The 26,690-nt window shown below is 61.3% G+C and overlaps 1 protein-coding gene across 1 annotated transcript; it reads right to left on the bottom strand.

Annotated features, from left to right (window-relative positions):
* Nucleotides 1–14,416: 14,416 nt before the first annotated feature.
* Nucleotides 14,417–20,908, bottom strand: CMTR2 (cap methyltransferase 2). Its single transcript, XM_068168387.1, has 2 exons — nt 20,755–20,908; nt 14,417–18,129 (listed from the first exon to the last, which is right to left on the bottom strand). The coding sequence occupies exon 2, from the start codon at nt 18,108–18,110 to the stop codon at nt 15,816–15,818; it is 2,295 nt and encodes a 764-aa protein (XP_068024488.1). The 5' UTR covers nt 18,111–18,129; nt 20,755–20,908; the 3' UTR covers nt 14,417–15,815.
* Nucleotides 20,909–26,690: the final 5,782 nt, after the last annotated feature.

Below are 26,690 nucleotides of genomic sequence, written 5' to 3'. Positions count from 1 at the left end.
CCAGGCTCTCACCACCCTCCTGCCCAATAACTTCTTCCTCACAGCCAAGCTCCAGCTCCCCACTTCTCCTTTTGCTCCAGCCCCCCCAGGCCTGTCCCTCCCTCACCCCCTCCAAAGTCCCTCCCCAGCTTTCCTGCAGCCCCCTGCAGCTCCTGCAAGGCCACCAGAAGGTCTCCCTGGAGCCTTCTCCTCTGCAGCCTGCACAACCCCAACTCTCTCAGGCTGTGCTCAGAGCAGAGCAGCTCCAACCCTCTGCTCAGCCTCCTGGCCCTGCTCTGGACACCTTCCAGCCCCTCCAGAGCCTTCCTGGCACAGAGGCTGCAGAGCTGGGCACAGAGCTGCAGCTGTGGGCTCAGCAGAGTGGAGCAGAGAGGCAGAATCCCCTCCCTGGCCCTGCTGGCCACACTCCTGCTGCTGCAGCCCTGGGCAACCTGTGACATCCCCAGATCTCTTCCCCATCAATGTTTCCATGGCTCTGTGCCTGGTCCCACTGCTGACCCTTGATGAGGAGGGAAAGGAAGAGAACAAACCTTTAGGGATGCTGGATGGTGCCTGCTGGCCACAGGCTCAGCTGGGGAGCAGATGTTTGCTGCTTTTGCTCTTCTAGGTGGACTGCTTCTCCTGCAAAGGCAAAACTGATGCTGCTGCCAAGTTGCCTACCAGAGCTCCACACAGACTTGGGGCAAGCAGAGTGTGCAGGGGGATGGTTTGGGAAGGGAGCAGCCCCCCTGGCAGAGGACCAAACAGGGCTTTGGAGAGCGATGTGCTGGGGAGTTCCACTTGTGCTGCCTCTGTTAAGCAGCTGCTGAACCTCAGGAGGGTCACAAGGCCAAGGGCAAGGTCCTGCACCTGGGGTAGGGCAAACCTGGATATCAACCCAGGCTGGGGGTGAGGAGATTGAGAGCAGCCCTGCAGGGAAGGCCTTGGGGGTGCTGGGGTTGGGGGAGCACAGGACAGGAGCCAGCACTGGGCACTGGCAGCACAGGAGGCCAAGGGCAGCCTGGGCTGCAGCCAGAGCAGTGTGGCCAGAGCTGGAGAGAGAGGATCCTGCCCCTCTGCTCTGCTCTGGGGAGACCTCACCTGCAGGGCTGGGGCCAGCCCTGGGACCCCAGCACAAGAGAGACCTGGAGCTGAGGGAGAGGCTCCAGAGGAGGCCCCAGAGATGCTGAGAGGGCTGCAGAACCTCTGCCCTGGGGCCAGGCTGGGAGAGCTGGGGCTGTGCAGCCTGCAGGAGAGAAGGCTGCAGGCAGAGCTCAGAGCTGCAGCTGCAGAGCTGCAGGGCAGCTGCAGGCAGGCTGGGGAGGGACTGCTCAGAAGGGGCTGTGGGGCTAGGCCCAGGGGCAATGGTTTGGAGCTGGAGCAGGGCAGAGTTAGGTTGGAGCTGAGGAGGAAGTTGTGCAGAGGGAGGCTGGGGAGAGCCTGGCCCAGGCTGCCCAGGGAGGTGGTGGAGGCTCCATCCCTGCAGCCCTTCCAGCTCAGCCTGGCTGTGTCCCTGGGCAGCCTGCTGCAGCTGGAGCTGTCCCTGCTGCCTGCAGGGCTTGGCCAGGAGGCCCTTTGGAGCTCTCTTCCAACCCAAACCATTCTGTGTCTGTGTTTCAGGCCTGCCTGGGTTGGGATCACCACCTGAGAAGGCTTCTTGTCGGGTCCACATCCCCAGGAGAGCTTGCACTTGGCATCTGGCTTCTCTTTTATACCATGCCAGGTGTTCCTGGGCCTTGGAGCTTTGCTGTGGGCTCAGCTGAAGGTTCAAGTGAAGGCGGCCAGGTGCAGGATCAGCTCCCAGGGCTGCAAGCAAGAGCTGAGTGCTCTCCAAGCTCTCATGGGAGACAAACCAGAGCAGCAGGACCAAGCTGGGGCTTCTGAAAGGGCTGTGTTCCTTCAGAGCTCTCTGCAAGAGGCTTCCCTTTGGCTGCTCCTTGCTGGCTGGGAAGGACAAACTCTGCTCTCCCAAGTGAGTGCTGCCCCCCCCCCCCCAGCTGCTCTGCCGCTCGCTTGGGCTTAGCAAGGCTGAAAACAGAGCTGGGGCCTGGGGATGGCACAGAGATGCAGCCCAGCCAGCCTGAAAGTGTGCAGGGGCAGGGCTGAGCTCCCCAGGAGCCTCCCTGGAGTTGAGGGCAAGCAGGGAGCAGCACATCCAATGAGGCAGAAAAGCTCTGGGAGCTGTGGAGGGGAGCAGGGAGCAGAGCTGAGGCTGGGGGCTCAGCTCTGCTGGCTGAGGGGAGCTTGGCTGTGGGAGCTCTGTGCCCAGCTCTGCAGCCTCTGTGCCAGGAAGGCTCTGGAGGGTGTCCAGAGTAGGGCCAGGAGGCTGAGCAGAGGGCTGGAGCTGCTCTGCTCTGAGCACAGCCTGAGAGAGTTGGGCTTGTGCAGGCTGCAGAGGAGAAGGCTCCAGGGAGACCTTCTGGTGGCCTTGCAGGAGCTGCAGGGGGCTGCAGGAAAGCTGGGGAGGGACTTTGGAGGGGGTGAGGGAGGGACAGGCCTGGGGGGGATGGAGCAAAAGGAGAAGTGGGGAGCTGGAGATTGGCTGTGAGGAAGAAGTTGTTGGGCAGGAGGGTGGTGAGAGCCTGGCCCAGGCTGCCCAGGGAGGTGGTGGAAGCCTCCTGCTGATGCCTGGAGGTGTTTGCAGCCAGGCTGGAGGTGGCTGTGAGCAACCTGCTGTGGTGTGAGGTGTCCCTGCCCATGGCAGGAGCTTGGAGCTGCCTGAGCCTTGGGGTCCCTGCCTGCCCTGACCATTCTATGAGTTTATGTCTCTGGCCCAAGCCCTGCACACAAGCCAGGCAATGCCAATGCTGAGCTGGTGCAGGGATGCAGGCAGCAGCCTTAAAGATCTCCCAGGGCAGAGAGAGTCCTCTCCTCTGCTCACATCATCCTTCACTTGCCCTTTAAACTACCAGAGCCATTTGAGCCCAGCTGCAGCACAGCCTGCAGCAGATAATGGCTGTGGTGCCCCTGCAGCCCTTGCTGTGGCTGCCCCTCAGCTCAGCCTCTCCCACTCCCTGCGTCCTTGTAAAGAAGAAAAGGCCTCCTGGGCTGGGTTGCAAGCAGCCAGCTGCCAAGCTATTCCCTGAGCCCCAAAGTGCCACCTGGCTGTGGAGCACAGAGCAGAGGCACTGAGGTTATCTGCCTTGCAGTGTGCCAGAGGATGTGCAAGGGGCCAGCACTCCCCATGGAAACCAAAGCACCCCTTTTTAGCAGCCTTTATCTCCCTGCCTGCTAATGGAGGAGATACCCACCCCCTCCTCCTGGGCTCCAGCCACCCAGCAGCACCAGGGAGGCCACAGCACAGCGCTCAGAGACCTGCTCTGTGCCTCTGCTGCTGCTGGGGAGGGTTAGGCACAGGCAGCTCTGCTTGGCTTTGTCACTGGAGGTCAGCATCAGGGTGGAAGAGCCACCAAGGTCCTCACAGCTAGGAGCAGCCTAGGGGCAGTGGCAGCACAGGAAGAGAGCTCCAGGAGGAGCTGGATTCATAGATCCATGGAATGGTTTGGGGGTGGAAGGGACCTCCAAGATTATCCAGCTCCAGCCCCCTGCCATGGGCAGGAACTCCTCCCCCAGCCTCAAGGCCTCATCCAGCCTGGTCCTGAGCACCTCCAGGCAGGGGGCAGCCACAGCCTCCCTGGGCAGCCTGTGCCAGGCTCTCCCCAGCCTCCCTGCCAACAATTTCTTATGGGAGGGTTGGGGCTGTGCAGCCTGCAGGAGAGAAGGCTGCAGGCAGAGCTCAGAGCAACCTTGCAGGAGCTGAAGGGCTCCAGGAGAGCTGGGGAGGGACTCTGGGCAAGGGCTGGGAGTGGCAGGAGCAGGGAGAATGGCTTGGAGCTGGGAGAGGGCAGAGTGAGAGTGGAGAGGAGGAAGGAATGGTTGGCAGTGAGGCTGGGGAGAGCCTGGCACAGGCTGCCCAGGGAGGCTGTGGCTGCCCCCTGCCTGGAGGTGCTGAGGACCAGGCTGGATGAGGCCTTGAGCAGCCTGGGCTGGGGGGAGGGGTCCCTGCCCATGGCAGGAGGGTTGGCACTGGCTGAGCTCTGAGCTCCCTTCCACCCCAACCCCATTCTGTGACTCAAGGGCAGAGCAGCCACAGCCTCCTGTGCCTTGCCCAGGCTGAGCCCTGGCTGCAGGGGCTCAGGGTAAGGAGAGTGAGGTGAGGCTGAAGGAATCTTTGGTGTGCTCAGAGCTAGCTGGAGCCTGGCTCAGCAGAGCAGAGGGGAAGCTGGGCCATGGGAATATGTGGAGGGCCACTTTGGACCTCCCTCCCTCCCTCCCTCCCTCTCCCCTGCAGGACTGCGCTGAGCCAGCCCTGCCTTGTGCAAATGAGCTCTAATTAATGGAGCAGATGCCCCAACAATGCAGCTGGAAATGAGAGGCAGCAGGAGAGACAAGAGGCAGCTGGTGCTGCTGGCTGGTAAATATTTGCTCTGTGGGCTGTGAAGCTCTGCAGAAGGTTGTGAGCCTCCACTGCAGAAGCAGGAGCTGAGTTCCTTGGGTTTTTCCCTTTCTCTTCCCCCCCCCTCCTGCCTGTGGAGGTATCTGGAGCAGAAAGAATTAACCAAGCAGGCTGCTTTGTCTGATGCTAGTGCAGAGGAGGGAAGCAGAAAGAAGCCCTTGGAGGAGGGCCAAGCCAGGAACTCTTGGGTCCTACTGAAATATTAAGGCCTGGCCTCTGTTGTGCAAGAGACATCAATCCTGGAGCAGCTCCTCCAGAGCAGGGAACTTCCCCAGGCCTCTACAGAGTGCTCCCAGCATGGGCAGGGCTGGAAAGGGACCCCTGGAGCTCCCCCAGCCTAAGCCCCCTGCCCCAGCAGGGCACCCACAGCACAGTGCCCAGGGGGGGTTGGAAGCTCTCCACACCAGGAGGCTCCACAACCTCTCTGGGCAACCTGCTCCAGGCTCCAGCAGCCTCACACCAAACAACTTTCTCCTCCTGCTCAGCTGCAGCCTCCTGGACTAGTTTGTGGCCATTGCCCCTTGGCCTGCTCCCCCTCCTGGCACAGTTTCAGGCCAGTTCCTCTCCTTCCATCCCCTGAGCCTGGGGAGCAGAGCCCAACCCCAGCTGGCTGCAGCCTCCTCCCAGGGAGCTGCAGAGAGCAAGGAGGTCTCCCTCAGCCTCCTCTGCTCCACACCAAACCTCCCCAGCTCCCTCAGCTGCTCCTCCCCAGCCCTCTCCTCCAGACCCTTCCCCACCTTGCTTGCCCTTCCCTGGCCCTGCTGCAGCTCCTCAGGCTCCTGCTGGCAGTCAGGAGCCCAGAGCTGAGCCCAGGGCTCAAGCTGAGGCCTCCCCAGTGCCCATTCCAGGGGCCCCATCCCTGCCCTGCTCCTGCTGCCCACCCCAGGCTGCTGGTGACCTTCTTGCCCCCCTGAGCACCCCCTGGGCTCAGCTCCAGCTGCTGCCCCCCAGCACCCCCAGCTCCTGGCAGCTTCCCCTGAGGGCAGAGGCTGAGCTGTTTGGGACACTGGAGCTGCTTCAGCAGCATCCTGAGGGCTGGGGGGGTTGGTTTGGGGTCTGAGTGTTCCTTTTCCCTCTGATCCTTTCATGCCCCCTGAGCTGCCTTGGTGCACCTTCCCTGCTGCTCCCCAGCAGCCACTCTCCTCTCTCTGAGGGCTCTTGGCACAAGCAGCCCACTGAAAGGATCTTGGTGCTTTTCTCTTTGGGTTTTGGGCTTGTTCCTTCCTTTCCCTCCTCTCCCCTTCAAGAGGTCTCTTTGCCTTCTGCAGCTGTCCTGCCTGCTCTCCCCTGTCATTACTGGGAGGCAGGGTGGCAAATACAGCTGCAGGAGAGGAGCTCTGCTTTGTGCTCAGCTCCATGGCTTTCCTCTTCTCCCCTCCAGCTCCTTCTTCTGCTGGGCACACCAGAAGTGGAGGCAGTGCTGCAGGTGGGGGTCTCAAGCAGGGACCCCCTCCCTCAGCCCAGGCTGCTCAAGGCTCCATCCAGCCTGGTCCTCAGCACCTCCAGCCAGGGGGCAGCCACAGCCTCCCTGGGCAGCCTGTGCCAGGCTCTCCCCAGCCTCCCTGCCAACCATTCCTTCCTCCTCTCCACTCTCCCTCTGCCCTCTCCCAGCTCCAAGCCATTCTCCCTGCTCCTGCCACTCCCAGCCCTTGCCCACAGTCCCTCCCCAGCTCTCCTGGAGCCCTTCAGCTCCTGCAAGGTTGCTCTGAGCTCTGCCTGCAGCCTTCTCTCCTGCAGGCTGCACAGCCCCAACCCTCCCAGCCTGGCCCCACAGGGGAGGCTCTGCAGCCTCTCAGCATCTCTGGGGCCTCCTCTGGAGCCTCTGCAGCAGCTCCAGGTCCTCCTTGTGCTGGGGGCCCCAGAGCTGGAGGCAGTGCTGCAGGTGGGGGCTGAGCAGAGCAGAGCAGAGGGGCAGAATCCCCTCCCTGTGCTGCTGCTCTCCCTGCTCTGGCTGCAGCTCAGCACTCAGCTGCCTCTGGGCTGCCAGGGCCCAGTGCTGGCTCCTGGGCACTTTGCCACCCCCTGGCACCCCCAAGGCCTTCTCCTCCAGCTCATCCCTGTTGGTCCTTACCCTGTCATTGGGCACCACCCCAAGGAGGCTGGCACCTACCCCCCAGATACATACAGACATTGATCAGATCCCCTCCTAGCATCTCCTGCCCAAGCCTGCATCTTTGCTTGGCACTGCCCTGCCCCAGCTGCAGGACCTTGCCCTGGGCCCTGCTGAGCCCCATGGAGGTTCAAGCCCTTGTCAAAAATCCTTTCCCTTGAGCCTTCCTCAGCTTCAGGAGAGCAGGGAGCAAGGTGATGCAGTTTGGCTTCTCACTGAGCTGACCTCCCAGTGCTCAGCAAGGCATGGAGCAGCACACAGCCAGCGAAGCAGAGGCACCCAACAGAGCTGAGGAGGGAGCAGCTTCTCCACCCCACATCACTTCTCTGCTCCCCTCTGCTGAGCCCACAGCTGCAGCTCTGTGCCCAGCTCTGCAGCCTCTGTGCCAGGAAGGCTCTGGAGGGGCTGGAAGGTGTCCAGAGCAGGGCCAGGAGGCTGAGCAGAGGGCTGGAGCTGCTCTGCTCTGAGGACAGCCTGAGAGAGTTGGGCTTGTGCAGGCTGCAGAGGAGAAGGCTCCAGGGAGACCTTCTGGTGGCCTTGCAGGAGCTGCAGGGGGCTGCAGGAAAGCTGGGGAGGGACTTTGGAGGGGGTGAGGGAGGGACAGGCCTGGGGGGGATGGAGCAAAAGGAGAAGTGGGGAGCTGGAGATTGGCTGTGAGGAAGAAGTTGTTGGGCAGGAGGGTGGTGAGAGCCTGACCCAGGCTGCCCAGGGAGGTGGTGGAAGCCTCCTGCTGCTGCCTGGAGGTGTTTGCAGCCAGGCTGGAGGTGGCTGTGAGCAACCTGCTGTGGGGTGAGGTGTCCCTGCCCATGGCAGGGGCTGGGAGCTGGCTGAGCCCTGGGGTCCCTGCCAGCCCTGGGGGTCTGTGATTCTTTGGAGGGAGGCTGCTGCAGGCCTGGAGGAGGCTGCCCAGAGAGGTTGTGGAGAGCTGGATGGGTTCCTGGGTGCCCTGCCCTGGCAGGGGGGTTGGACTGGATGATCTCCAGAGGTCCCTTCCAGCCCGAAGCCTTCTGGGATTCAGAGACTTCACTCTGTCCTCCCTCTGAAAACGAGACAAAGGCTCTGCAGAGCACAGAGCAGGTTCTGCCCCTGTCCCTTCCAGCTCCTCCTCTACCTGGACACTTGTCTGAGCCCCTGCTGCTCTGCTGGACAGAGACTTGCCCTGCTCTCCCTGCAGGGCCACCAAGGCCAACCCAGTGGCCAAATCTGGCCCCTGCCATCCATTAAATCTCTGCTGTGGAAAGCCACAGCAGTGGAGGCCTTCAAACCCAACCTCCACAGAAGCTGGTGAGGAGCAGATGGTGTCTGAGGGAAATGAAGATAATTAAGCTGCAGAGTTCCAAGGGACTCCTCCTCTCCAGCAGCAGACCTCCAGGCCAGGACAGCACTTATTAAAACCTTAAGGTTCTGCACAGCTTATTAATTGCTAATTACTGCTTCATTACTTCTGCTTAGGCTCCTCAGCCTGCTGCTGTCTCCCTTTCCTTCAGGAGATGGCTCAGGTCACTTCAAACCTACACAGAGTGCCATGATTCACAGCTTCACAGATTGCCTTGGGCTGGCAGGGAGCCCCCAAGGGCCTCCTGGCCAAGCCCTGCAGGCAGCAGGGACAGCTCCAGCTGCAGCAGGCTGCCCAGGGACACAGCCAGGCTGAGCTGGAAGGGCTGCAGGGATGGAGCCTCCACCACCTCCCTGGGCAGCCTGGGCCAGGCTCTCCCCAGCCTCCCTCTGCACAACTTCCTCCTCAGCTCCAACCTAACTCTGCCCTGCTCCAGCTCCAAACCATTGCCCCTGGGCCTAGCCCCACAGCCCCTTCTGAGCAGTCCCTCCCCAGCCTGCCTGCAGCTGCCCTGCAGCTCTGCAGCTGCAGCTCTGAGCTCTGCCTGCAGCCTTCTCTCCTGCAGGCTGCACAGCCCCAGCTCTCCCAGCCTGGCCTCAGGGCAGAGGCTCTGCAGCCTCTCAGCATCTCTGGGGCCTCCTCTGGAGCCTCTCCAGCAGCTCCAGGTCTCTCTTGTGCTGGGGTCCCAGGGCTGGCCCCAGCCCTGCAGGGGAGGTCTCCCCAGAGCAGAGCAGAGGGGCAGGATCCTCTCTCTCCAGCTCTGGCCACACTGCTCTGGCTGCAGCCCAGGCTGCCCTTGGCCTCCTGTGCTGCCAGTGCCCAGTGCTGGCTCCTGTCCTGTGCTCCCCCAGCCCCAGCACCCCCAAGGCCTTCTCTGCAGCCAGCCTGGATTGATGCCCCAGGTTGCCCTGCCCCAGGTGCAGGACCCAAGGTGTTCCTGGGTGAAGGATCTCTCTCTGAAATGCCCAGGGGGGTTCTGCCTGCATTTAAAACCTCCTTTGATGCTGAAGTTCTCAGAGAGAGTTTCCCTGGGCAGCCCAGGGAGGTGTTTGCTGTGGGCTCTTCGAGACCAACCATGAGTGGGGGTCTCAAGCAGGATTGGGAGGCCTGAGCCTCCTGCTGCCTGCTCTGAGCTCTCCCTGCAGCCTTCTCTTCCCCAGGCTGTACAACTCCAAGCACTCAGCCTCCCAGCAGAGCTGCTGCAGCCCTTGAAGAGCTCCAAGCCCATCCAGAGCTTTGCAGAGGTTTCCAAGCCTCAACACTGTGTTTAAACAGAGAGTTCTCTGTTGTCCAAAGCTGGGCTCACAATTAAGAGCCAAATCCCTCCCATGAATATAAATCTCTGGGCTTCCACTCCCCTGCTGGAGCATGGAAGCAAAGCCAAAGCTGAGGCTTTATTCAGTGTGCCCCTCTCCACAGATCTCCATTTCATTAGCAGCCTGCAATCCATCACTTGGTGATTCAGAGTCAGGCCCAAAGCCCTGGCAGTCATTCAGCAGCAGCTCCCTCTGCTCCTTCCCTCCAGCTGAGCAGCAGCATCTCCACTCTCCCTGCACAACACAGCTAAGCTTTGGGGTCTTGATTCAGACCTCCCCTCACTCCCCCTGTGGCAGCTGGATCCAGGTCTGTTTGTTCCCTGCTGACACTCAAGTCCAGATGAGTTTCATGGATGGGTTTGGATTGGAGGGGACCTTAAAGATCATCCAGGTCCAACCCCCTGCCATGGGCAGGGACCCCTCCCACCAGCCCAGGCTGCTCAAGGCCTCATCCAGCCTGGCCTGGAACACCCCCAGGCAGGAGGCAGCCACAGCCTCCCTGGGCAGCCTGGGCCAGAGCCTCAGCTCCCTCCTGCTGGAGAACTTCTGCCTCAGCTCCACTCTGACCCTGCTCTGCCTCAGCTCCAAACCCTTCCCCCCTGGCCTGGCTCCACACCCCCTCAGCCAAAGTCTCTCTGCAGCCTCCCTGCAGGATCCCTTCAGCTCCTGGCAGCAGCTCTGAGGTCCCCCTGGAGCCTTCTCCTCCCCAGGCTGCACAGCCCCAGCTCCCTCAGCTGTGCTCCCAGCAGAGCTGCTCCAGCCCTGGCAGCATCTCTGTGGCCTCCCCTGGCCTCACTCCACAGCTCTGTGGCCTCCTCCTGCTGGGGACAGCAGAGCTGGAGGCAGGGCTGGGGGTGGGGGCAGAGCAGAGCCCAGGGGCAGGATCCCCTCTGCCCACCCTGCTCTTTCATTGAGGGAGGACAAAACCCAGAGAAATGCTGGGAAGCAAAATGAAGGACGAGACAAATCCATGGTAAATGAAGGAATGATGAGAGAGAAGTGAGGATCAGCCTCCCCCAGCCGCTGCAGCCCTCCTGCAGGATCCCCCCAGCTGCTGCAGCCCTCCTGCAGGATCCCCCCAGCCGCTGCAGCCCTCCTGCAGGATCCCCCCCAGCCGCTGCAGCCCTCCTGCAGGATCCCCCCAGCTGCTGCAGCCCTCCTGCAGGATCCCCCCCAGCTGCTGCAGCCCTCCTGCAGGATGCCCCCAGCTGCTGCAGCCCTCCTGCAGGATGCCCCCAGCCGCTGCAGCCCTCCTGCAGGATCCCCCCAGCCGCTGCAGCCCTCCTGCAGGATCCCCCCAGCCGCTGCAGCCCTCCTGCAGGATCCCCCCCAGCTGCTGCAGCCCTCCTGCAGGATCCCCCCAGCCGCTGCAGCCCTCCTGCAGGATCCCCCCAGCTGCTGGAATCAAAGCTGCCCAGCTGCTCCCTGTGCTGCCCCCAGCCCCCACCCCTCCTCTGGCCATGTTTCTTCCACAGCATCATTACTCCCAGGACCAGAGAGCTCTGCAGCAGCCCCCTCGGAGTGGGCTTTAATTGTGACCCCAAGGCAGATTCCAGCTGGGTGGCAGTGAGCTGTGCTCCATCACCGACCCGGGGCATGCACTGATGAGGGCACAGCAAGTCGTTAATCACCACAGCCCCTCTGGAGGCTGCATTCAGGGACTCCACCACCCCAGCCCCTTCATTGCTCACCCTAATTGAGCTTTCATTCCTCTCTGGGTGGTTGTTCTGAGGCACAGCTACCTGACAGCTTAGGACCTCAGGGCAGCTCTGCAGGAGCTTTCCTTCCCAGCCAGGCAGCAGTTGTCCATTCAGCTCTCAGCCATCTCCAGTAATGATCTCTGCCTTCAGCCAGGGCTGAGCTCCAAATGCGGACCCACTCCTCCCCATCAGCCCCCAGTTGAGAGCAATCAATCCACCAGCAAGTGACAGCCTCTTCTCCCTGCCCTGCCCTCCTCGGGGCACAGCGCTGCCTGGCCTGCAAACCCCTCCAGAATCACCCAGTCCAACCTCCAACCCAACCCCAGCCTGGGCACCAGCCCCTGGCCCCAGTGCCATGGCCACAGGGCTCTGCAGCCCCTCCAGCCATGGGGATTCCACCACCTCCCTGGGCAGCCTCTGCCAGGCCCTGACCACTCTGACACCAAAGGAATTGCTCCTCCTCTCCAACCTCAGCCTCCCCTGGCACAGTTTCAGGCCAGTTCCTCTCCTGTCACCTGATATGAGGGAGCAGAGCCCAAGCCCCCCTGGCTGCAGCCTCCTCCCAGGGAGCTGCAGAGAGCAAGGAGGTCTCCCTCAGCCTCCTCTGCTCCAGGCTGCACACCCCCAGCTCCCTCAGCTGCTCCTCCCCAGCCCTCTCCTCCAGACCCTTCCCCACCTTTCTTGCCCTCCTCTGGGCCTGATGCAGCTCCTCAGGGTCCTGCTGGCAGTGAGCCCAGGATTGGAGATGCAGCCTCAGCCGGGCTGAGCTCAGGGCAGGACATCTTCCCCCTTGCTGTGGTTTTGACCCCAGGGGCCAGAGCCTGTGGAGCAGTGGCTCAAGCAGGAGCTGCATTAGAGGTTAGACTTCCTCCTCCTCCCCACACCCAGAGTCACAGCAGGGGCAGGGAAGCAACATGGCAACTGCCACAGAGCCTGAGGAAGAGCTGCTGCTGAGGCAGGGACTGGCTTTGTGCTCAGGGCTTTGGAAGCAGCAGCTCTTAGACCTCCCAGCCTGGCAGGGGGATCCAGGACATCCACCTGCCCAAGGAGGAAGCAAAGCAGCATCAGGGGGAGCAGGAATCGACCTCCAGGCCTGGGGCTGTCACCTGAGCAGCTCAACAAAGACCTCCACACCCTCCCTGCTCTGCCTTCACATTCTGCTCTGCTCAGCCCCCACCTGCAGCACTGCCTCCAGCTCTGGGGCCCCCAGCACAAGGAGGACCTGGAGCTGCTGCAGAGGCTCCAGAGGAGGCCACAGAGATGCTGAGAGGCTGCAGAGCCTCCCCTGTGGGGCCAGGCTGGGAGGGTTGGGGCTGTGCAGCCTGCAGGAGAGAAGGCTGCAGGCAGAGCTCAGAGCAGCCTGCCAGGAGCTGAAGGGCTCCAGGAGAGCTGGGGAGGGACTCTGGGCAAGGGCTGGGAGTGGCAGGAGCAGGGAGAATGGCTTGGAGCTGGGAGAGGGCAGAGGGAGAGTGGAGAGGAGGAAGGAATGTGGGGAGACTCTGGATCAGGTCACCCAGGAAGGTATTGAGGTCACATCCTTGGAGATAGTGAAGGTCATGGTGGAGAAGGCTCTGAGCAACCTACTCCAGCTGCAGATGACTGCAGAAGGGTTGGACTGAAGGACCTCTGGAGGTCCCTTGCCACCTAAACTGTTCCATGATGGTTACTCACTAGGTGAGATGCTTCCCCTCATGCCTGCTGCAAGAGAAGTCTTCAGGATGCTTCACCCCAGTGCTCCCAAAGCATTAATCACCTCTGCAGCAGGGACAGAGGGATGCCTCTGGTGGGCACTACCTTCACCCTGCTGTCCTCCAGGTCAGGAAAGCTGGGCTGCACTTTGGTCTCACCAAGTACTTTTGCCTCCTTCATTTTGGTCTCCAGCATTCCTTTTTTACCCCTCAATGAAAGAGCAGAGAAGGGATCCTGCCCTTGGGCTCTGCTCTGCCCCCACCCCCAGCCCTGCCTGCAGCTCTGCTGTCCCCAGCAGGAGGAGGCCACAGAGCTGTGGAGGGAGGCCAGGGGAGGCCACAGAGATGCTGCCAGGGCTGGAGCAGCTCTGCTGGGAGCACAGCTGACGGAGCTGGGGCTGTGCAGCCTGGGGAGGAGAAGGCTCCAGGGGGACCTCAGAGCTGCTGCCAGGAGCTGAAAGGATCCTGCAGGGAGGCTGCAGAGAGACTTTGGCTGAGGGGGTCTGGAGCCAGGCCAGGGGGGAAGGGTTTGGAGCTGAGGCAGAGCAGGGTCAGAGTGGAGCTGAGGCAGAAGTTCTCCAGCAGGAGGGAGCTGAGGCTCTGGCCCAGGCTGCCCAGGGAGGCTGTGGCTGCCTCCTGCCTGGGGGTGTTCCAGGCCAGGCTGGGTGAGGCCTTGGGCAGCCAGATCTGGTTGAGAGCTGTCCCTGCTGCTGGGGGGGAGGTTGCAGTGGTTGACCTCTGAGCTCCCTTCCTACCTGAGCCTTGCAGTGATTCAGTGCAGCTGATCCCTGCTGGCACTCCTCCTCTACCCAGGTTCAAACAATGACTTACAGGAGAAACTCTTCCTGCATCCACCTCCCAGCCTGCAGCCTCTGATCCCTCCTGCTCTGAGCAGCAGCATGACTCAGCTGCCAGGAGAGGAAGAGCAGCTTCATTCCAGTATGGAAGGGGCTGGAGCCCAGGCTGGCTTCAGAAACCTCCCAGCAGGACTGAACTGAGCTAAGCAGGAGCCCCAGCTGGCACCTAAAGGCCTCCCACTGCTTCTGCTGCCCCAGGCTGCTCCAAAACACCTTTCCCAGAGCTCTGCTGCCATTCATTGTGACTTAGTCCAGCACTGCCAGAGGCTGGGCAGGGACTGGCTGGAGAGCAGCCCAGGACCAAAGGCCTTGGGGGTGCTGGGGGAGAAGCTCAGCAGCAGCCAGCAGGGAGCACTTGCAGCCCAGAGAGCCAAGCAGAGCCTGGGCTGCAGCAGCAGAAGTGTGGCCAGCAGGGCCAGGGAGGGGATTCTGCCTCTCTGCTCCACTCTGCTGAGCCCACAGCTGCAGCTCTGTGCCCAGCTCTGCAGCCTCTGTGCCAGGAAGGCTCTGGAGGGGCTGGGAGGTGTCCAGAGCAGGGCCAGGAGGCTGAGCAGAGGGCTGGAGCTGCTCTGAGCACAGCCTGAGGGAGTTGGGGTTGTGCAGGCTGGAGGGGAGAAGGCTCCAGGGAGAGCTTCTGGTGGCCTTCCAGGAGCTGCAGGGGGCTGCAGGAAAGCTGGGGAGGGACTTTGGAGGGGGTGAGGGAGGGACAGGCCTGGGGGGGCTGGAGCAAAAGGAGAAGTGGGGAGCTGGAGATTGGCTGTGAGGAAGAAGTTGTTGGGCAGGAGGGTGGTGAGAGCCTGGCCCAGGCTGCCCAGGGAGGTGGTGGAAGCCTCCTGCTGCTGCCTGGAGGTGTTTGCAGCCAGGCTGGAGGTGGCTGTGAGCAACCTGCTGTGGGGTGAGGTGTCCCTGCCCATGGCAGGGGCTTGGGGCTGGCTGAGCCTTGGGGTCCCTGCCAGCTCTCTGCTTCTCCAATAACCAACTCCAGGAAGCTTTCTTGGCTGTGTTCAGCTTCTATTTACATTCAACTGTCAGGAACAAGAGGCAATGCTCTCAGACAATCCTGAGCCCCCAAACTCCTTCACCTGAGGAGTTCTTCAGTAAAGAAAGAAGAAGTCAATGCAAGCAGTGCAGTGCTCAGCACTGAGGCTCTCCCTGCTCACCCTGCCAAGGAAGCCAATTAAGTGTGCAGCACCTCCAGCCAACCCAGCCCTTCAGCAGGGCTTCCAAGCCCTCCCCAGCAACCCATTCCCCCACCCAGCCCTCCCTCACTGCACAGTCAGAAATGCTGCCAGGAGGTGACTGCTAATTCCTCAGGAGCCAACATTCTCCTTCCTGCCTCCTCCAGCCCTGGAACCTTGTCCTGGCACAAATCCCCAAGCAAAAAAACAGCCAACCACAAGCAAGAAATCCCTGGTCCCTCTCAGGAGCTTTCTCCCCCCTCTCCCCCAGCTCTGCCACAAACTTCAGGCATTAGTTTTACCCCAAATTAAGCCTTGACATTCAGCTCTCCCAGGGAGCAAGGTGGAAAACAAAACTTCAGCTCCCCTCAAGGAACGCTCAGGGAGCAGACTGCAGCATTATCATCTCCCCCCCCCCAAAGGAAGCTCTGACTTATTCCTTCAGCTTTGTACTCCTCCAGTGGGACCCAGAGCACTTCTGACACACCCAGGATGATGCTCCTAGCCCCAGCACCATGAGCAGCTCCTGAGGAACAGCTGCTGCCATGGAGGCAGGCCTGCATTTGACCCCAGCAGGCTCAGAACAGGCTTTGAAGAGCTCAGACTTTGGTGGGGAGACAAAGCCATGCAACAAAGCCCATCCCAAACCATCCACAGCCTGCTGCTCCTCCCCCAAGCACCAGGGAAACCCAAGAGCACTTTCCCTCTGTAGTGTTTCTAACCCAGATGCCTGCACACAGGATGCCTCAAGCTTCCCATCAGGCTTGCACACTGCTGAGTAGCCCAAACCTCACCTTCCAGCCTCTGCAAAGCCTGGAGAAGGGCACAGGGGGTGTTAGAACTCCTCCCCCCTGCTCCACAGCAGAGGACTCACTTCACCCAGCGAGGGTCCCCACCCTGCTGCCTCCCATCGAGGCCACAGCTCTGACCCAGGTGGTACACAAATGAATCTGCCCAGGGAGAGCTGTGAGAGAGGAGAAAGAGTCCCCCTGCTTCACTGTCCCTCCCTAGACCCCCCATGCCCAAGACCCCAGCCTCAGGCCAACACAAGAGGCTGGGATGATGCAGGCGCAGTGGACAGCTCTGAACACCCTCCCAGGCGTCACACCAAGGGTTTGCAGCAATGTTACCTTCACATCAACCATGTTCTGAACACCTTCTGCCTGCCTGGGAACCAAGCAAGCTTGGCTCCAGCCTAGAGTGCCCCTCTGCCCGTCCCCTGCTGCTGGGCTTGCACAAGCAGGTGGAGCTGCCTCTTGGCGACAGCCGTGTTCAAGTCCCACAGGAACTCCAGCAGCTTGCCCCGCAGGAGGACCTCCATGGGCACAAACTGCAGGACCTGCTGGGGAGAGTCAGCGTCCAGGAGGGAGCCCATCAGCTCCTGCAGGTGCTGCAGGTACCGCACGGCCGGCTGCGGGAGGCCCCGGTAGCCCACGCAGAGCAAGGCGGCGCCGGGGCGCAGCGGCCGGGGGCAGGTGGGGCAGGCGAAGGCGACGCTCCTGAAGGCGCAGTGCAGGATGAAGAGCAGCCCGGCGGTGAAGCGTGTCAGGCAGGAGAGGATGGGCAGCACCAAAGCATCCCCCGCTGCCAGCTGGCCCAAGCAGCGCAGGAGGCAGCCCAAGAGCTGCCGCTGGTACCTGGGGTCTCCGTCATACAGCAAGGAGAAGCCGAAGGCCGGCAGCGTGCCCGACTCCAGCAGCTCCACCTGCATGCCGGGCTGGCCCTCACCCTCAGAGAGGGAAGGCAAGTCCACCACCAGGCACTTGAAGTGCTCAGGGCAGCTTTCACTGGGGACTGCCTGCTGGCTCCTGGCGAGGTCAGACACCTCTGCCAGTAGCAGCCGCCCGGGGAGGACCTCACAGGAGGGACAAGGCTGCGGCGCTGCTCCGCTCCTCGGCCCGGCCCCCACCAACTCGCTCAGGGCTTCGGTGAGAAGCCCCAGGACCTGCCCATCACAAAAGGGAGAACACTTCACCACTGGCAGCCTCCTGCCTTCCAGGATGTGCCACAAGCTGCACTCAGGGTTTGAAGCTGGCCCTTCCAAGAGGCACAGCTTGCCAGCGTTACTCAGGCTGTGCTCCTCGGCCCAGCGACTGAAGCAGCCCTTGGCCACTTTCTCGTTCCAGCTGAGGGCTTCCAGCAGCTTCCTCTCGTTGTAGGTGCTGAAAGCTTTGCTTCTTTGCCCGCACCACCTCGCGCTGGTGCTGCAGCCGGCCTGGGACTTGCTGACCAGCCACTGGCTCCTGGCGATGGGCCGCAGGCGGAAGCGCTGCAGGAAGAGCTGGGCGGCGCAGTCCCGGGCGGCGCCCAGCCGCGCCTGCTCCGCCCGCCCCATGCGCTCGAACAGCCGCAGGTTCTCCCCGATGGCCTCCGCCTGGCGCCGGTGGAAGAAGGCGCAGCACTCCTCGTGGGCCCGCAGGAAGGAGGGGGGCAGCAGGTGCTGGGGGAAGAGGGCTCTGCGGAGCATCCGCGCCCCGAAGCCGCGCCGCATGCGGGACAGCAGCGGGTGGACGCTCTCCCGGCCCAGGTAGCGCAGGCAGACGGCGTAGGCCTCCGAGTTGCCGGCCTTGCTCGTGGCCGGCTTGAAGAGGTGGACCTCCTGGAAGGCACAGTTGAGCAGGAAGAGCAGGTTGGCCGAGCAGTGCTGGAAGAGGGTGAACACCTTCAGCACGAAGGAGCCCCCCGCGCCCAGCAGCAGCAGGGCGGTGACGGCCTCGCAGTACTGCAGGGGGCAGACCAGCGCCTCCTGCTCGCCCGGGTTGCCCTGGCAGTCGAAGCTGCCGTCGGCGGTCACCAGGTGGACGGTGGCCATGTTCCCCACGAGGCTCTGCAGGCCTGCCAGGTGCTCCGGGCTCATCACGTCCCCGGTGTCGTCGGGGCCGAAGTACCAGCGCGGCAGGGTGTTGGCGATCAGCCGGTCGTCCGCGATCATGGTCAGGCTGTCGTTGGCCTCGTGGTAAGGGTTGAGGGAGGTGGCCACCCAGTTCCAGGCGCAGGGAACCTGGTGGGACTTCAAGTAGTGGTTCAGGCTGGCCACAAAAGCTCCAGGTGCCTCACAGAGGTGGACAGAGTTCAGCTCTCCCTCCTCCAGGGCTTCTTCGGGGAGCAGGGGAAAGCTGCCCAGGATCTCGTGGAACTTGCACCAGGCCTGGGTGCAGAGCTCGGCGTTCATGGACTTCCTCACCTGGGGCACCACCTTCCCTGCCTTGTTGGTGAAGGAGGTGTGCTGGTGCCACTCCTCCAGGTTCTTATCACTCAGCTGATTCTTCACATGGTTCAAGGAGTCCTTCAGCGCCAGCAGGGAGTGGAACTCCTTGTGAGGGGAGGTGAAAGCCTCGCTGGGGTCTGGCAGCTGCCAGTCTTGGTTGGCTGGCTTGGGGTAAGTAAACTTCTTGGCAAAGAGCTTCTCAACCTCAGAGACAACCTCGGGGCTGAACCTCTCGAGGCTTGCTGGCTGGTCAGCACACAGCTGCCTCTTACAGCTGTTCATCCTGGGATGGCTTCACGACCTGCAGAATGGCACAGAGTAAGAAAGAGCTTCACTGCAACCACACCATGGGCAGAAGGAGGCCAAAACTCCCTCCTGCTTCACCTTCCAGAGCAGGAGAGAACCACAGAATGGTCCAGGCTGGAAGGGAGCTCCAAAGCTCCTCCAGTCCAACCCCCCTGCAGGGACATCCCCAGCTGGGACTGGCTGCCCAGAGCCATCTCCAGCCTCATCTGGAATGTCTCCAGGGATGGGATCCCAACCACCTCTCTGGGCAGCCTGTGCCAGTGTTCCACCACCCTCAGAGCAAAGAACTTGCTCCTCACATCCAATCCCAATCTGCTCTGAAGCCATTGCCCCTGGGCCTGGCCCTGCAGGCCTTGGGGAGCAGTCTCTCTCCATCCCTCCTGTAGCCCCCTCCAGGTCCTGGCAGGCTGCTCTAAGGTCTCCCTGCAGCCTTCTCCTCTCCAGGCTGCACAGCCCCAGCTCCCTCAGCCTGGCCTCACAGCAGAGCTGCTCCAAGCCCCTGAGCATTCTCCTGGCCTCCTCTGGAGCCTCTCCAGCAGCTCCAGGTCCTCCCTGTGCTGAGGGCTCCAGAGCTGCCCCCAGCCCTGCAGGGGAGGTCTCAGCAGAGCAGAGGCAGAATCCCCTCTCTGGCTCTGCTGGCAATGCTGCTTTGGCTGCAGCCCAGGCTGGGATTTGCCTTCTGTGCTGCAGCCTTCCCCTGCCTGCTCCTGCCCAGCTTCTCATCCCCCAAGTCCTTTTCCTCACAGCTGCTTCTTATCACCTCCTCCTCCAGCCTGTATTGATAGTGAGGACTGTCCCAGCCCAGGGGCAGAACCCTGCACTTGCTCTTGTTGAACCTCATGAGGGTCATCTTGACCACCACAAAACAGCTCCTAGTAAAAAGTGTCAGATTAAAATGGAAGTGGTTGTGAAACTTCAGAAGCAAGCAGGGCAAAGAGTATTCATCCTAAACACTTCAGTCTTCTCCCTGAAACCACAAAGCATCTCAGGACACAGCCCCATGATCTCAGCTCATCTCCTCTCGTAGCCATAAATCCACTGAGGGGAAGTAAGTCATAGAATCATAGAACTGCCAGGGCTGGCAGGGACCCCAAGGCTCAGGCAGCTCCAAGCCCCTGCCATGGGCAGGGACACCTCACACCACAGCAGCTTGCTCACAGCCACCTCCAGCCTGGCTGCAAACACCTCCAGGCATCAGCAGGAGGCTTCCACCACCTCCCTGGGCAGTCTGGGCCAGGCTCTCACCACCCTCCTGCCCAACAACTTCTTCCTCACAGCCAATCTCCAGCTCCCCACTTCTCCTTTGGCTCCATCCCCCCCAAGGCCTGTCCCTCCCTCACCCCCTCCAAAGTCCCTCCCCAGCTTTGCTGCAGCCCCCTGCAGCTCCTGGAAGGCCACCAGAAGCTCTCCCTGGAGCCTTCTCCTCTGCAGCCTGCACAACCCCAACTCTCTCAGGCTGTGCTCACAGCAGGGCAGCTCCAGCCCTCTGCTCAGCCTCCTGGCCCTGCTCTGGACACCTTCCAGCCCCTCCAGAGCCTTCCTGGCACAGAGGCTGCAGAGCTGGGCACAGAGCTGCAGCTGTGGGCTCAGCAGAGTGGAGCAGAGAGGCAGAATCCCCTCCCTGGCCCTGCTGGCCACACTTCTGCTGCTGCAGCCCAGGCTCTGCTTGGCTCTCTGGGCTCAAGTGCATGAAGGTGGAGTTTCATCTCCCCTTTCCTCAGCTCCACTGCCTTTCGATAAGCACAGTCACTTTCGCTTTCCCGTACGCTGATACATTCAGGCTTTAATCTCCTCCTTTCTCACAACGTGTGCTGGGGGAGGGGAGAGAAGAGGGAAGCTAAGAGAACTCCAGAGCACCGCGCTGGGAAAGAGTTTTCTTTCCTTTTCAAAGGCCGACAGCGAGGCTCAGCCCTTCCCACACCACGGCAGGGCTCGGAAAGGACCTCTGGAGACCTGTCCCAGCGCCGCTGCCACAGCAGGATCGGCGAGGTCGGGCGGCACAAGACCGCAGCCGGGCAGGGCTCTGAATGACTCCAGAGTAGGAGACTCCACCACCGCCCCGGGCAGCCTGGTTCAGGCTTCCAGCACTCTCCAAGTTCCCACGGAGCCTCTCGCGTGGGGGCCTGTGCCTGCCCCCCCCGCCCGGCCACGGGCACCGCTGGGGGAAAGCAGGAGCCTGTTCCCCATCCTCCCCACACCTCACACCCTCCTTCCGAGCACTTGGCAGCATTTCTACCGCCCTGCGGCTGGCCCCAGCAGATCTCCGAGCAAGCCACCAGCCGAAGCGTGGCAGGCAAGGAGAGCAGCAGACAGCAGCATCTGCCTTGCCCGGCTCCTTCCCGGTCCCCCCGGCCCTGGGCTGGGCTCAAACCGCAGCTCCTTGCGCTCACACACGCCCCGCAGCGCCCCCCGGCCCCAGCGCAGGCGTGGGGGCTCCCCGGCCGCGGGCAAAGCCTCTCTCCCCCTTCCCGAGCGCCGCCACGGGCGCGGCCTAGGCCGCCGCCCGCCGCCTCGGCCCCGCGCAGCGCCGCGCCCGGCCCCGGCGCCTCCCCGCGCGGCACAGCTCGCTACGCGAGCCCGCGGCTGCGGCGCGGCCCGGAGCAGCCTCCGCCGCTCTTACCCGGCGGATGCGATGGGAAGCGCCGCGCCGAGGGAGGGAGGCCCGGCCCCCTGCGCCGCTCCCCACGGCCCTGCCCTCGCTCGCCGTGGGGCAGCACGGCGCCTCCCCCGCGCCGGGGGCCGGGAGGGCTTTTCCTTGCTTTACTGGGCACAGGTGCAGGGGGCTCGCAGGAGCCGGGCGGGCGCAGTGCCACCCACCGCTGTCCCTGCTGGCAGAGGGCGAGGACTGCCCTGGAACACAAGCCAAGGTTGCTCTGGGCTCTGCCTTCTCGCAGGCGAGCGGTTCGGGGCCGTTTCATTCGGAAGAGCAAAAAGCAGCCTGCTTTTCGCCAACAAATAAACAAATACCAAACGGCTCTGTTTATTGAAGTTCCTGAAAGGGGAGAGGCAGAGGAGCTGCTGGGGAGCAGCAAAGGAAATAAGAGGCGTTTGCAGAATTACTCAGATGGCATTTGCCGTGTGCCGATACCTGCAGATCGCTCAGAGGGAAGGGCTGCTGAGGTTTGCTAGCAGCCCGACGGAGAAAAAGGGCTCAGTGCCCTGCTGCTCCCTGCCGAGGAGCTGGGGAGCTCTGCCCTCCGGAACCGGAGACAGCCGGCGGAGGAGCAGAGCCGCAGCAGAGCAGCAGCAGAGCAGCATGACCCAGCCCCGCGGGACCCAGCCCCGCGGGACCCGCCCGGCATGCACTCTCCAAGCTATTTTCCTGTCTCTGGAGTCGGCAGCGATGGTCCCTGAGAGTTTTGGCCTCTGCCACTCACCAGCAGATACTTTAGAATCAGACAACTGTCAGAGTTGGAAGGGACCCCAAGGCACCAGGGACTGCTAGGGGCATAGAACCCCAGAGCTGTCAGGGCTGGCAGGGACCCCAAGGCTCAGCCAGCTCCAAGCCCCTGCCATGGGCAGGGACACCTCATCCCACAGCAGGTTGCCCACAGCAGGTTGCTCACAGCCACCTCCAGCCTGGCTGCAAACACCTCCAGGCATCAGGAGGAGGCTTCCACCACCTCCCTTGGCAGCCTGGGCCAGGTTCTCACCACCCTCCTGGGCAACAACTTCTTCTTTAAAGACTCTTGCCCACGATAATCCACTTTGCTGCCCTTTCTAAACTCCCCAGGAGACTCCCTGCACCCAACTTAGGTTAGCAGGAGGCAAAACCCTTGAAATGTTAAGGGAGCCATAATGAGAAGAATCAAAACACCCACTGCAGCATCCCTGGAAGCACACATCCACTTTGTAGGCAGCAAAGCAGCACCTAATCCACAGGCAGAGGCAGGAGGGTCAAAGCAGATTAATTGCCAGAACAGACAGAGGGGTGCAAGCTGCTCTCCAGGTGTTAAGTGCTGTGGGGATTTTCCTCTGCACAGGTCAGGGCACAAGGCAGGTGGCAGCCCACTGGGGAGCAAGCAGCCCTCCCCACAGCGTGAGTTAGCAGAAATCCTTCCACTTCAGTGCCAAGCTCGCTGCTGTTGATGTTTGCACTCTGATGTATTTCTTCTGGATGAAGCACAACCCAGCCCTGAGCCAGGACTGTTTTTAGCACAGATATTTCAGTGCCACTCCAGCACCCATACAGCTGAGGAAAAGGCTGCTGGCTGTTAAGTAAGGGCTGGGAAAATCTTGATGCTGCCACTTTAAGGATGTGGTAAGGACGAGTGAATGATCTTTCCTCCTTCTCTGGGTGCATCAGAGATCTTGCATGCTAAAGCTGTAACCAAGCATGTAAATCTCCAAGCACACAACCTCTCTCCCCACCTCCCTTTGAAGGCTTCCTGAGATGAAGGAATGCTGCCAGAAAGCAGAAAGAACCTTAAGTATAGGGGGGTGAAAACCCCTAACCCTGTGGTCCCTATTCACCTGAAGAGAGAGCAGGAACTTAGTCTTTATTAAGCTAAGACTGACATAAGCAGTTCTGCTTGCAGGCTGTCTCCTTACAGGGAAGGGACCCTTCAAGGTCACTTTGTCCAAGCCCTCTGCAGTCAGAAGGGACTCCAGGGTCTCCCTACCCTACTACTGAAGAAATTCTTCCTAAGATCCAGCCTAAATCGACTCCCCCTCAGCTTAAAGCCATTCCCCATTCTCCTATTGCTAGACACCCTTATGAAAACTCCCTGCAGGCAGCAGGGACAGCTCCAGCTGCAGCAGGCTGCCCAGGGACGCAGCCAGGCTGAGCTGGAAGGGCTGCAGGGATGGAGCCTCCACCACCTCCCTGGGCAGCCTGGGCCAGGCTCTCCCCAGCCTCCCTCTGCACAACTTCCTCCTCAGCTCCAACCTAACTCTGCCCTGCTCCAGCTCCAAACCATTGCCCCTGGGCCTAGCCCCACAGCCCCTTCTGAGCAGTCCCTCCCCAGCCTGCCTGCAGCTGCCCTGCAGCTCTGCAGCTGCAGCTCTGAGCTCTGCCTGCAGCCTTCTCTCCTGCAGGCTGCACAGCCCCAGCTCTCCCAGCCTGGCCCCAGGGCAGAGGTTCTGCAGCCTCTCAGCATCTCTGTGGCCTCCTCTGGAGCCTCTCCAGCAGCTCCAGGTCCCTCCTGTGTTGGGGACCCCATAGCAGACCCCAGCCCTACAGGTGAGGTCTGCCCAGAGCAGAGCAGAGCAGAGGGGAAGCTCAGGCAGATTAATGACAGCAGATGAGCAGTGAAGTGAGGGAGGCAGCTGGGGGGTGCTGCTCTCCACTAGAAGTTGGCTGTGCAGAGTGGCAGCTTTGTGGAGGTTTCTCTTGCCCTTTGGTGACACAAACCCAAAGCCAGCAGCAGTGGCAGTGGCCTGGTGAGGTCTGAGGTATTTGCTTTCTGCCTCTGTAGTGAAAAAACCAAAGGCATTGCTCCCTTGCTTTTGGCTTTCCTCCTGGTGTCTCCAGTGATGTTTCCTGGAGCTGTTGGTGTTTCAGTTCCCCTCCCGGTGCTCTTCCTGCCTGTTTACACACCAGCCACAAGACTGAGCTCTGTGGACAGGAGGATGTTTGAATAATTGCCTTTGATCCTCTTCTCTTCTCTGTTCTGGAATTTGTGAGTGTTTGAATAACATTGAAGCAGCCCTGCAGAGAGGGGCTTGGGGGTGCTGGGGTTGGGGGAGCACAGGACAGGAGCCAGCGCTGGGCACTGGCAGCACAGGAGGCCAAGGGCAGCCTGGGCTGCAGCCAGAGCAGTGTGGTGAGAAGAGGCCACAGAGATGCTCAGAGGGCTGCAGAACCTCTGCTGTGGGGACAGGTTGAGGGACCTGGGGCTGTGCAGCCTGGAAGAGAGAAGGTTCCAAGGAAACCTCAGAGCAGCCTTCTAGGACCTGAAGGGGGCTGCAAGAAGGCTGCAGAGGGACTGTTCCCAGAGGCCTGCAGGGAGAGGTCCAGGGGCAATGGTTTGAAATGAGAGCAGAGCAGATTGAGATTGGGTTCTGCCCCAGGAGGCTGCTGGAGCACTCCTCCCAGTGCTGTGTCCCCAGCAAAGGCTCCTGTTCCATCCACCACATTTCTCCCCTGAGCTGATTTTCTGCCCTGCCTCAGAGCAAGCTCACATCCTGCAGCTCATCCCAAGCCTGAGGTACTGCTGATCCCTGCTTGCTCTGCTTTCATCCCTTCAGCAAGTACAGCTCAGAATGCTCCTTTTGCCCCTAAGCCCTGCCTCTGCTGCCTGCCCCAGTGCTGTGCTTTCATTCCCCCAAGCTCCCCTGCCTGGGAACACTCTCTGGGCTCTGCCTCCCTCCTCTGCTTGTGCCTCGTGGTGCTCTGCCAGGTGCCAGGCAGAAGGGATGCTGTGGAGCAGCAGCTTGAATTGCTGCTGCATTCCCTGGGCAGGGTCCCAGAGCCTCTGGAAGAAAAGATTTGTGTCTGGTGACTTCCAAGCAGTGAAATCATAGCCTCTTGGGCAAGCTGATCTAGTGGAGGCTGCCCCTGCTGCCTGGACAAGCTGACCTTTGCCAGTCCCATCCAAGCCAGACCCTTCTGTGACCCTATCTGAGGTTTTTTCTCTGCCTGCCCCTTCTGCAAGTCTGAAGAAGCAGCCTGAGACTCAAGGAACTCAGGGTGAAAGCATGGGGCAGGAGCTAGAAGCAGGGCTTGTGGTCCTGCCTGGCTCTGGATGTTCTGGGCTTGGACAAGAGGAGGCTGAAGGGAAACCTTGTGGCTCTCTGCAGCTCCCTGAAGAGGAGGTTGGAGCCAGGTTGGGGTTGGTCTCTTCTCCTAAGGAACAAGTGATGGGAAAGAAGAAAATGGCCTCAAGTTGCCCCAGGGCAGGTTTAGGTTGGCTGTGAGGAACAATTCCTGCCCCCAAAGGGTTGCCAAGGCCTGGCCCAGGCTGCCCAGGGCAGTGGGGGAGTCCCCAGCCCTGGAGGAGTTGCAGAGCTGTGGAGCTGTGGTGCTGAGGGCTGTGGTTTGGTGGTGCCCTGGCAGTGCTGGGTCAAGTGGGGGATTCAGTGATCTGAAAGGTCTCCTCCAGCCAACTCTGTGAGGCTGGAGTTAGCCTTTAGCCTTTGACAGCTCTCCCAGAGCTGGAGGATGGAAGTGTTGGTTGCTCTTGGGACCCCTCTGCTCCCTCCCTGCTTTCTGTGCTATCATTTGCTCACAGTTGCTCACAGCTCCTTCCTCTTCCTGCCCGAGGCTTCTGAGGCTGCTGAGTTTGAAGAGAGGTGGCAGACAGGTTATGAAAGCTGCTTCTGCTTCCCTGCCAGGGAACATCACACAGCCCTTTCTTCAGTGATCTCCACCCTGAAAGCCTTTTCCCCTGTGCCCTAACCAGAGGGCTGTTCAGGACTGCACACATTGGGTACTCAGAAGCTGTTTTCTGATCTCTGGCCTCACTGAACAAGCATCTCCCCAGCTCCCTGCTGCTTGTCTGGAGCTTCTGTGTCTCTCCTGCCTCCATGGCAACATTTTCAGGCTGTCATCAGAGCCTTGCTCAGGTCTCATTTTTGCTCAGCTAACCATGACAAGCCTTTGGAGTGCCTGGTTTGCTCTTCCCCTGCTCATCTGTGTCCTGTCTTACCTATGAGCAGAGCCTTGGGGGTGCTGGGGGGGAGCAACTGGACAGGGGCCAGCACTGGGCACTGGCAGCACAGGAGGCCAAGGGCAGCCTGGGCTGCAGCCAGAGCAGTGTGGCCAGAGCTGGAGAGAGAGGATCCTGCCCCTCTGCTCTGCTCTGGGGAGACCTCACCTGCAGGGCTGGGGCCAGCCCTGGGACCCCAGCACAAGAGAGACCTGGAGCTGAGGGAGAGGCTCCAGAGGAGGTCACAGAGATGCTGAGAGGCTGCAGAACCTCTGCCCTGGGGCCAGGCTGGGAGAGCTGGGGCTGTGCAGCCTGGAGAAGGCTCCCAGGGAGACCCTAGAGTTGCATTTCAATATGAAGGGGAAAAGCTGCCCAGGCAGCAATAAAGGTGAGCACTGCACCCATGAGGGCTTGGGGATCAGAGAGTCACAGGGTGGAAGGGTTGGAGAGGACCTCTGGGGATCTTCCAGTCCAATTCCCCTGCTGGAGCAGCATCACCCCAGGCAGGGCACACAGAACACATCCAGGGGGGGTTGGAAGCTCTCCACACCAGGAGACTCCACAACCTCTCTGGGCAGCCTGCTCCAGGCCTCCAGCAGCCTCACAACGAAGAACTTTCTCCTCCTGCTCAGGTGGAGCCTCCTGGGTGCCAGCTCCTGTTGGTCCTTGTGGTGTCCCTGGGCACCCCCAAACAGAGCCTGGCACCTTCAGCCTGCCCCCACCCCTCAGCTATTGACAGACATTGATCAGATCTCCTCTCAGCCTCCTCCTCTTCACACCAAACACCCCCAGGGCTCTCAGCCTTTCTCCACAGCAGAGCTCTTCCAGGCCCTTCAGCATCCCCACAGCCTGCCTTGGACTCTCCAGCAGTTCCCTGTCCTTCTTGAGCTGAGGAGCCCAGAACTGGACCCAGCACTGCAGGGGGTGCCTGTGGGACCACCTTGCTTGGGGGCTGCTTCCTCCTGGC

The sequence above is a fragment of the Melanerpes formicivorus genome, unplaced genomic scaffold, assembly GCF_026170545.1.
Source record: "Melanerpes formicivorus ecotype bairdi unplaced genomic scaffold, bMelFor1.0.p_v2 SCAF_137, whole genome shotgun sequence".
Taxonomy (NCBI): Eukaryota; Metazoa; Chordata; class Aves; order Piciformes; family Picidae; genus Melanerpes; species Melanerpes formicivorus.
Note: the sequence above shows the minus strand (reverse complement) of the source record. Positions and strands in the feature narration are given on the sequence as shown.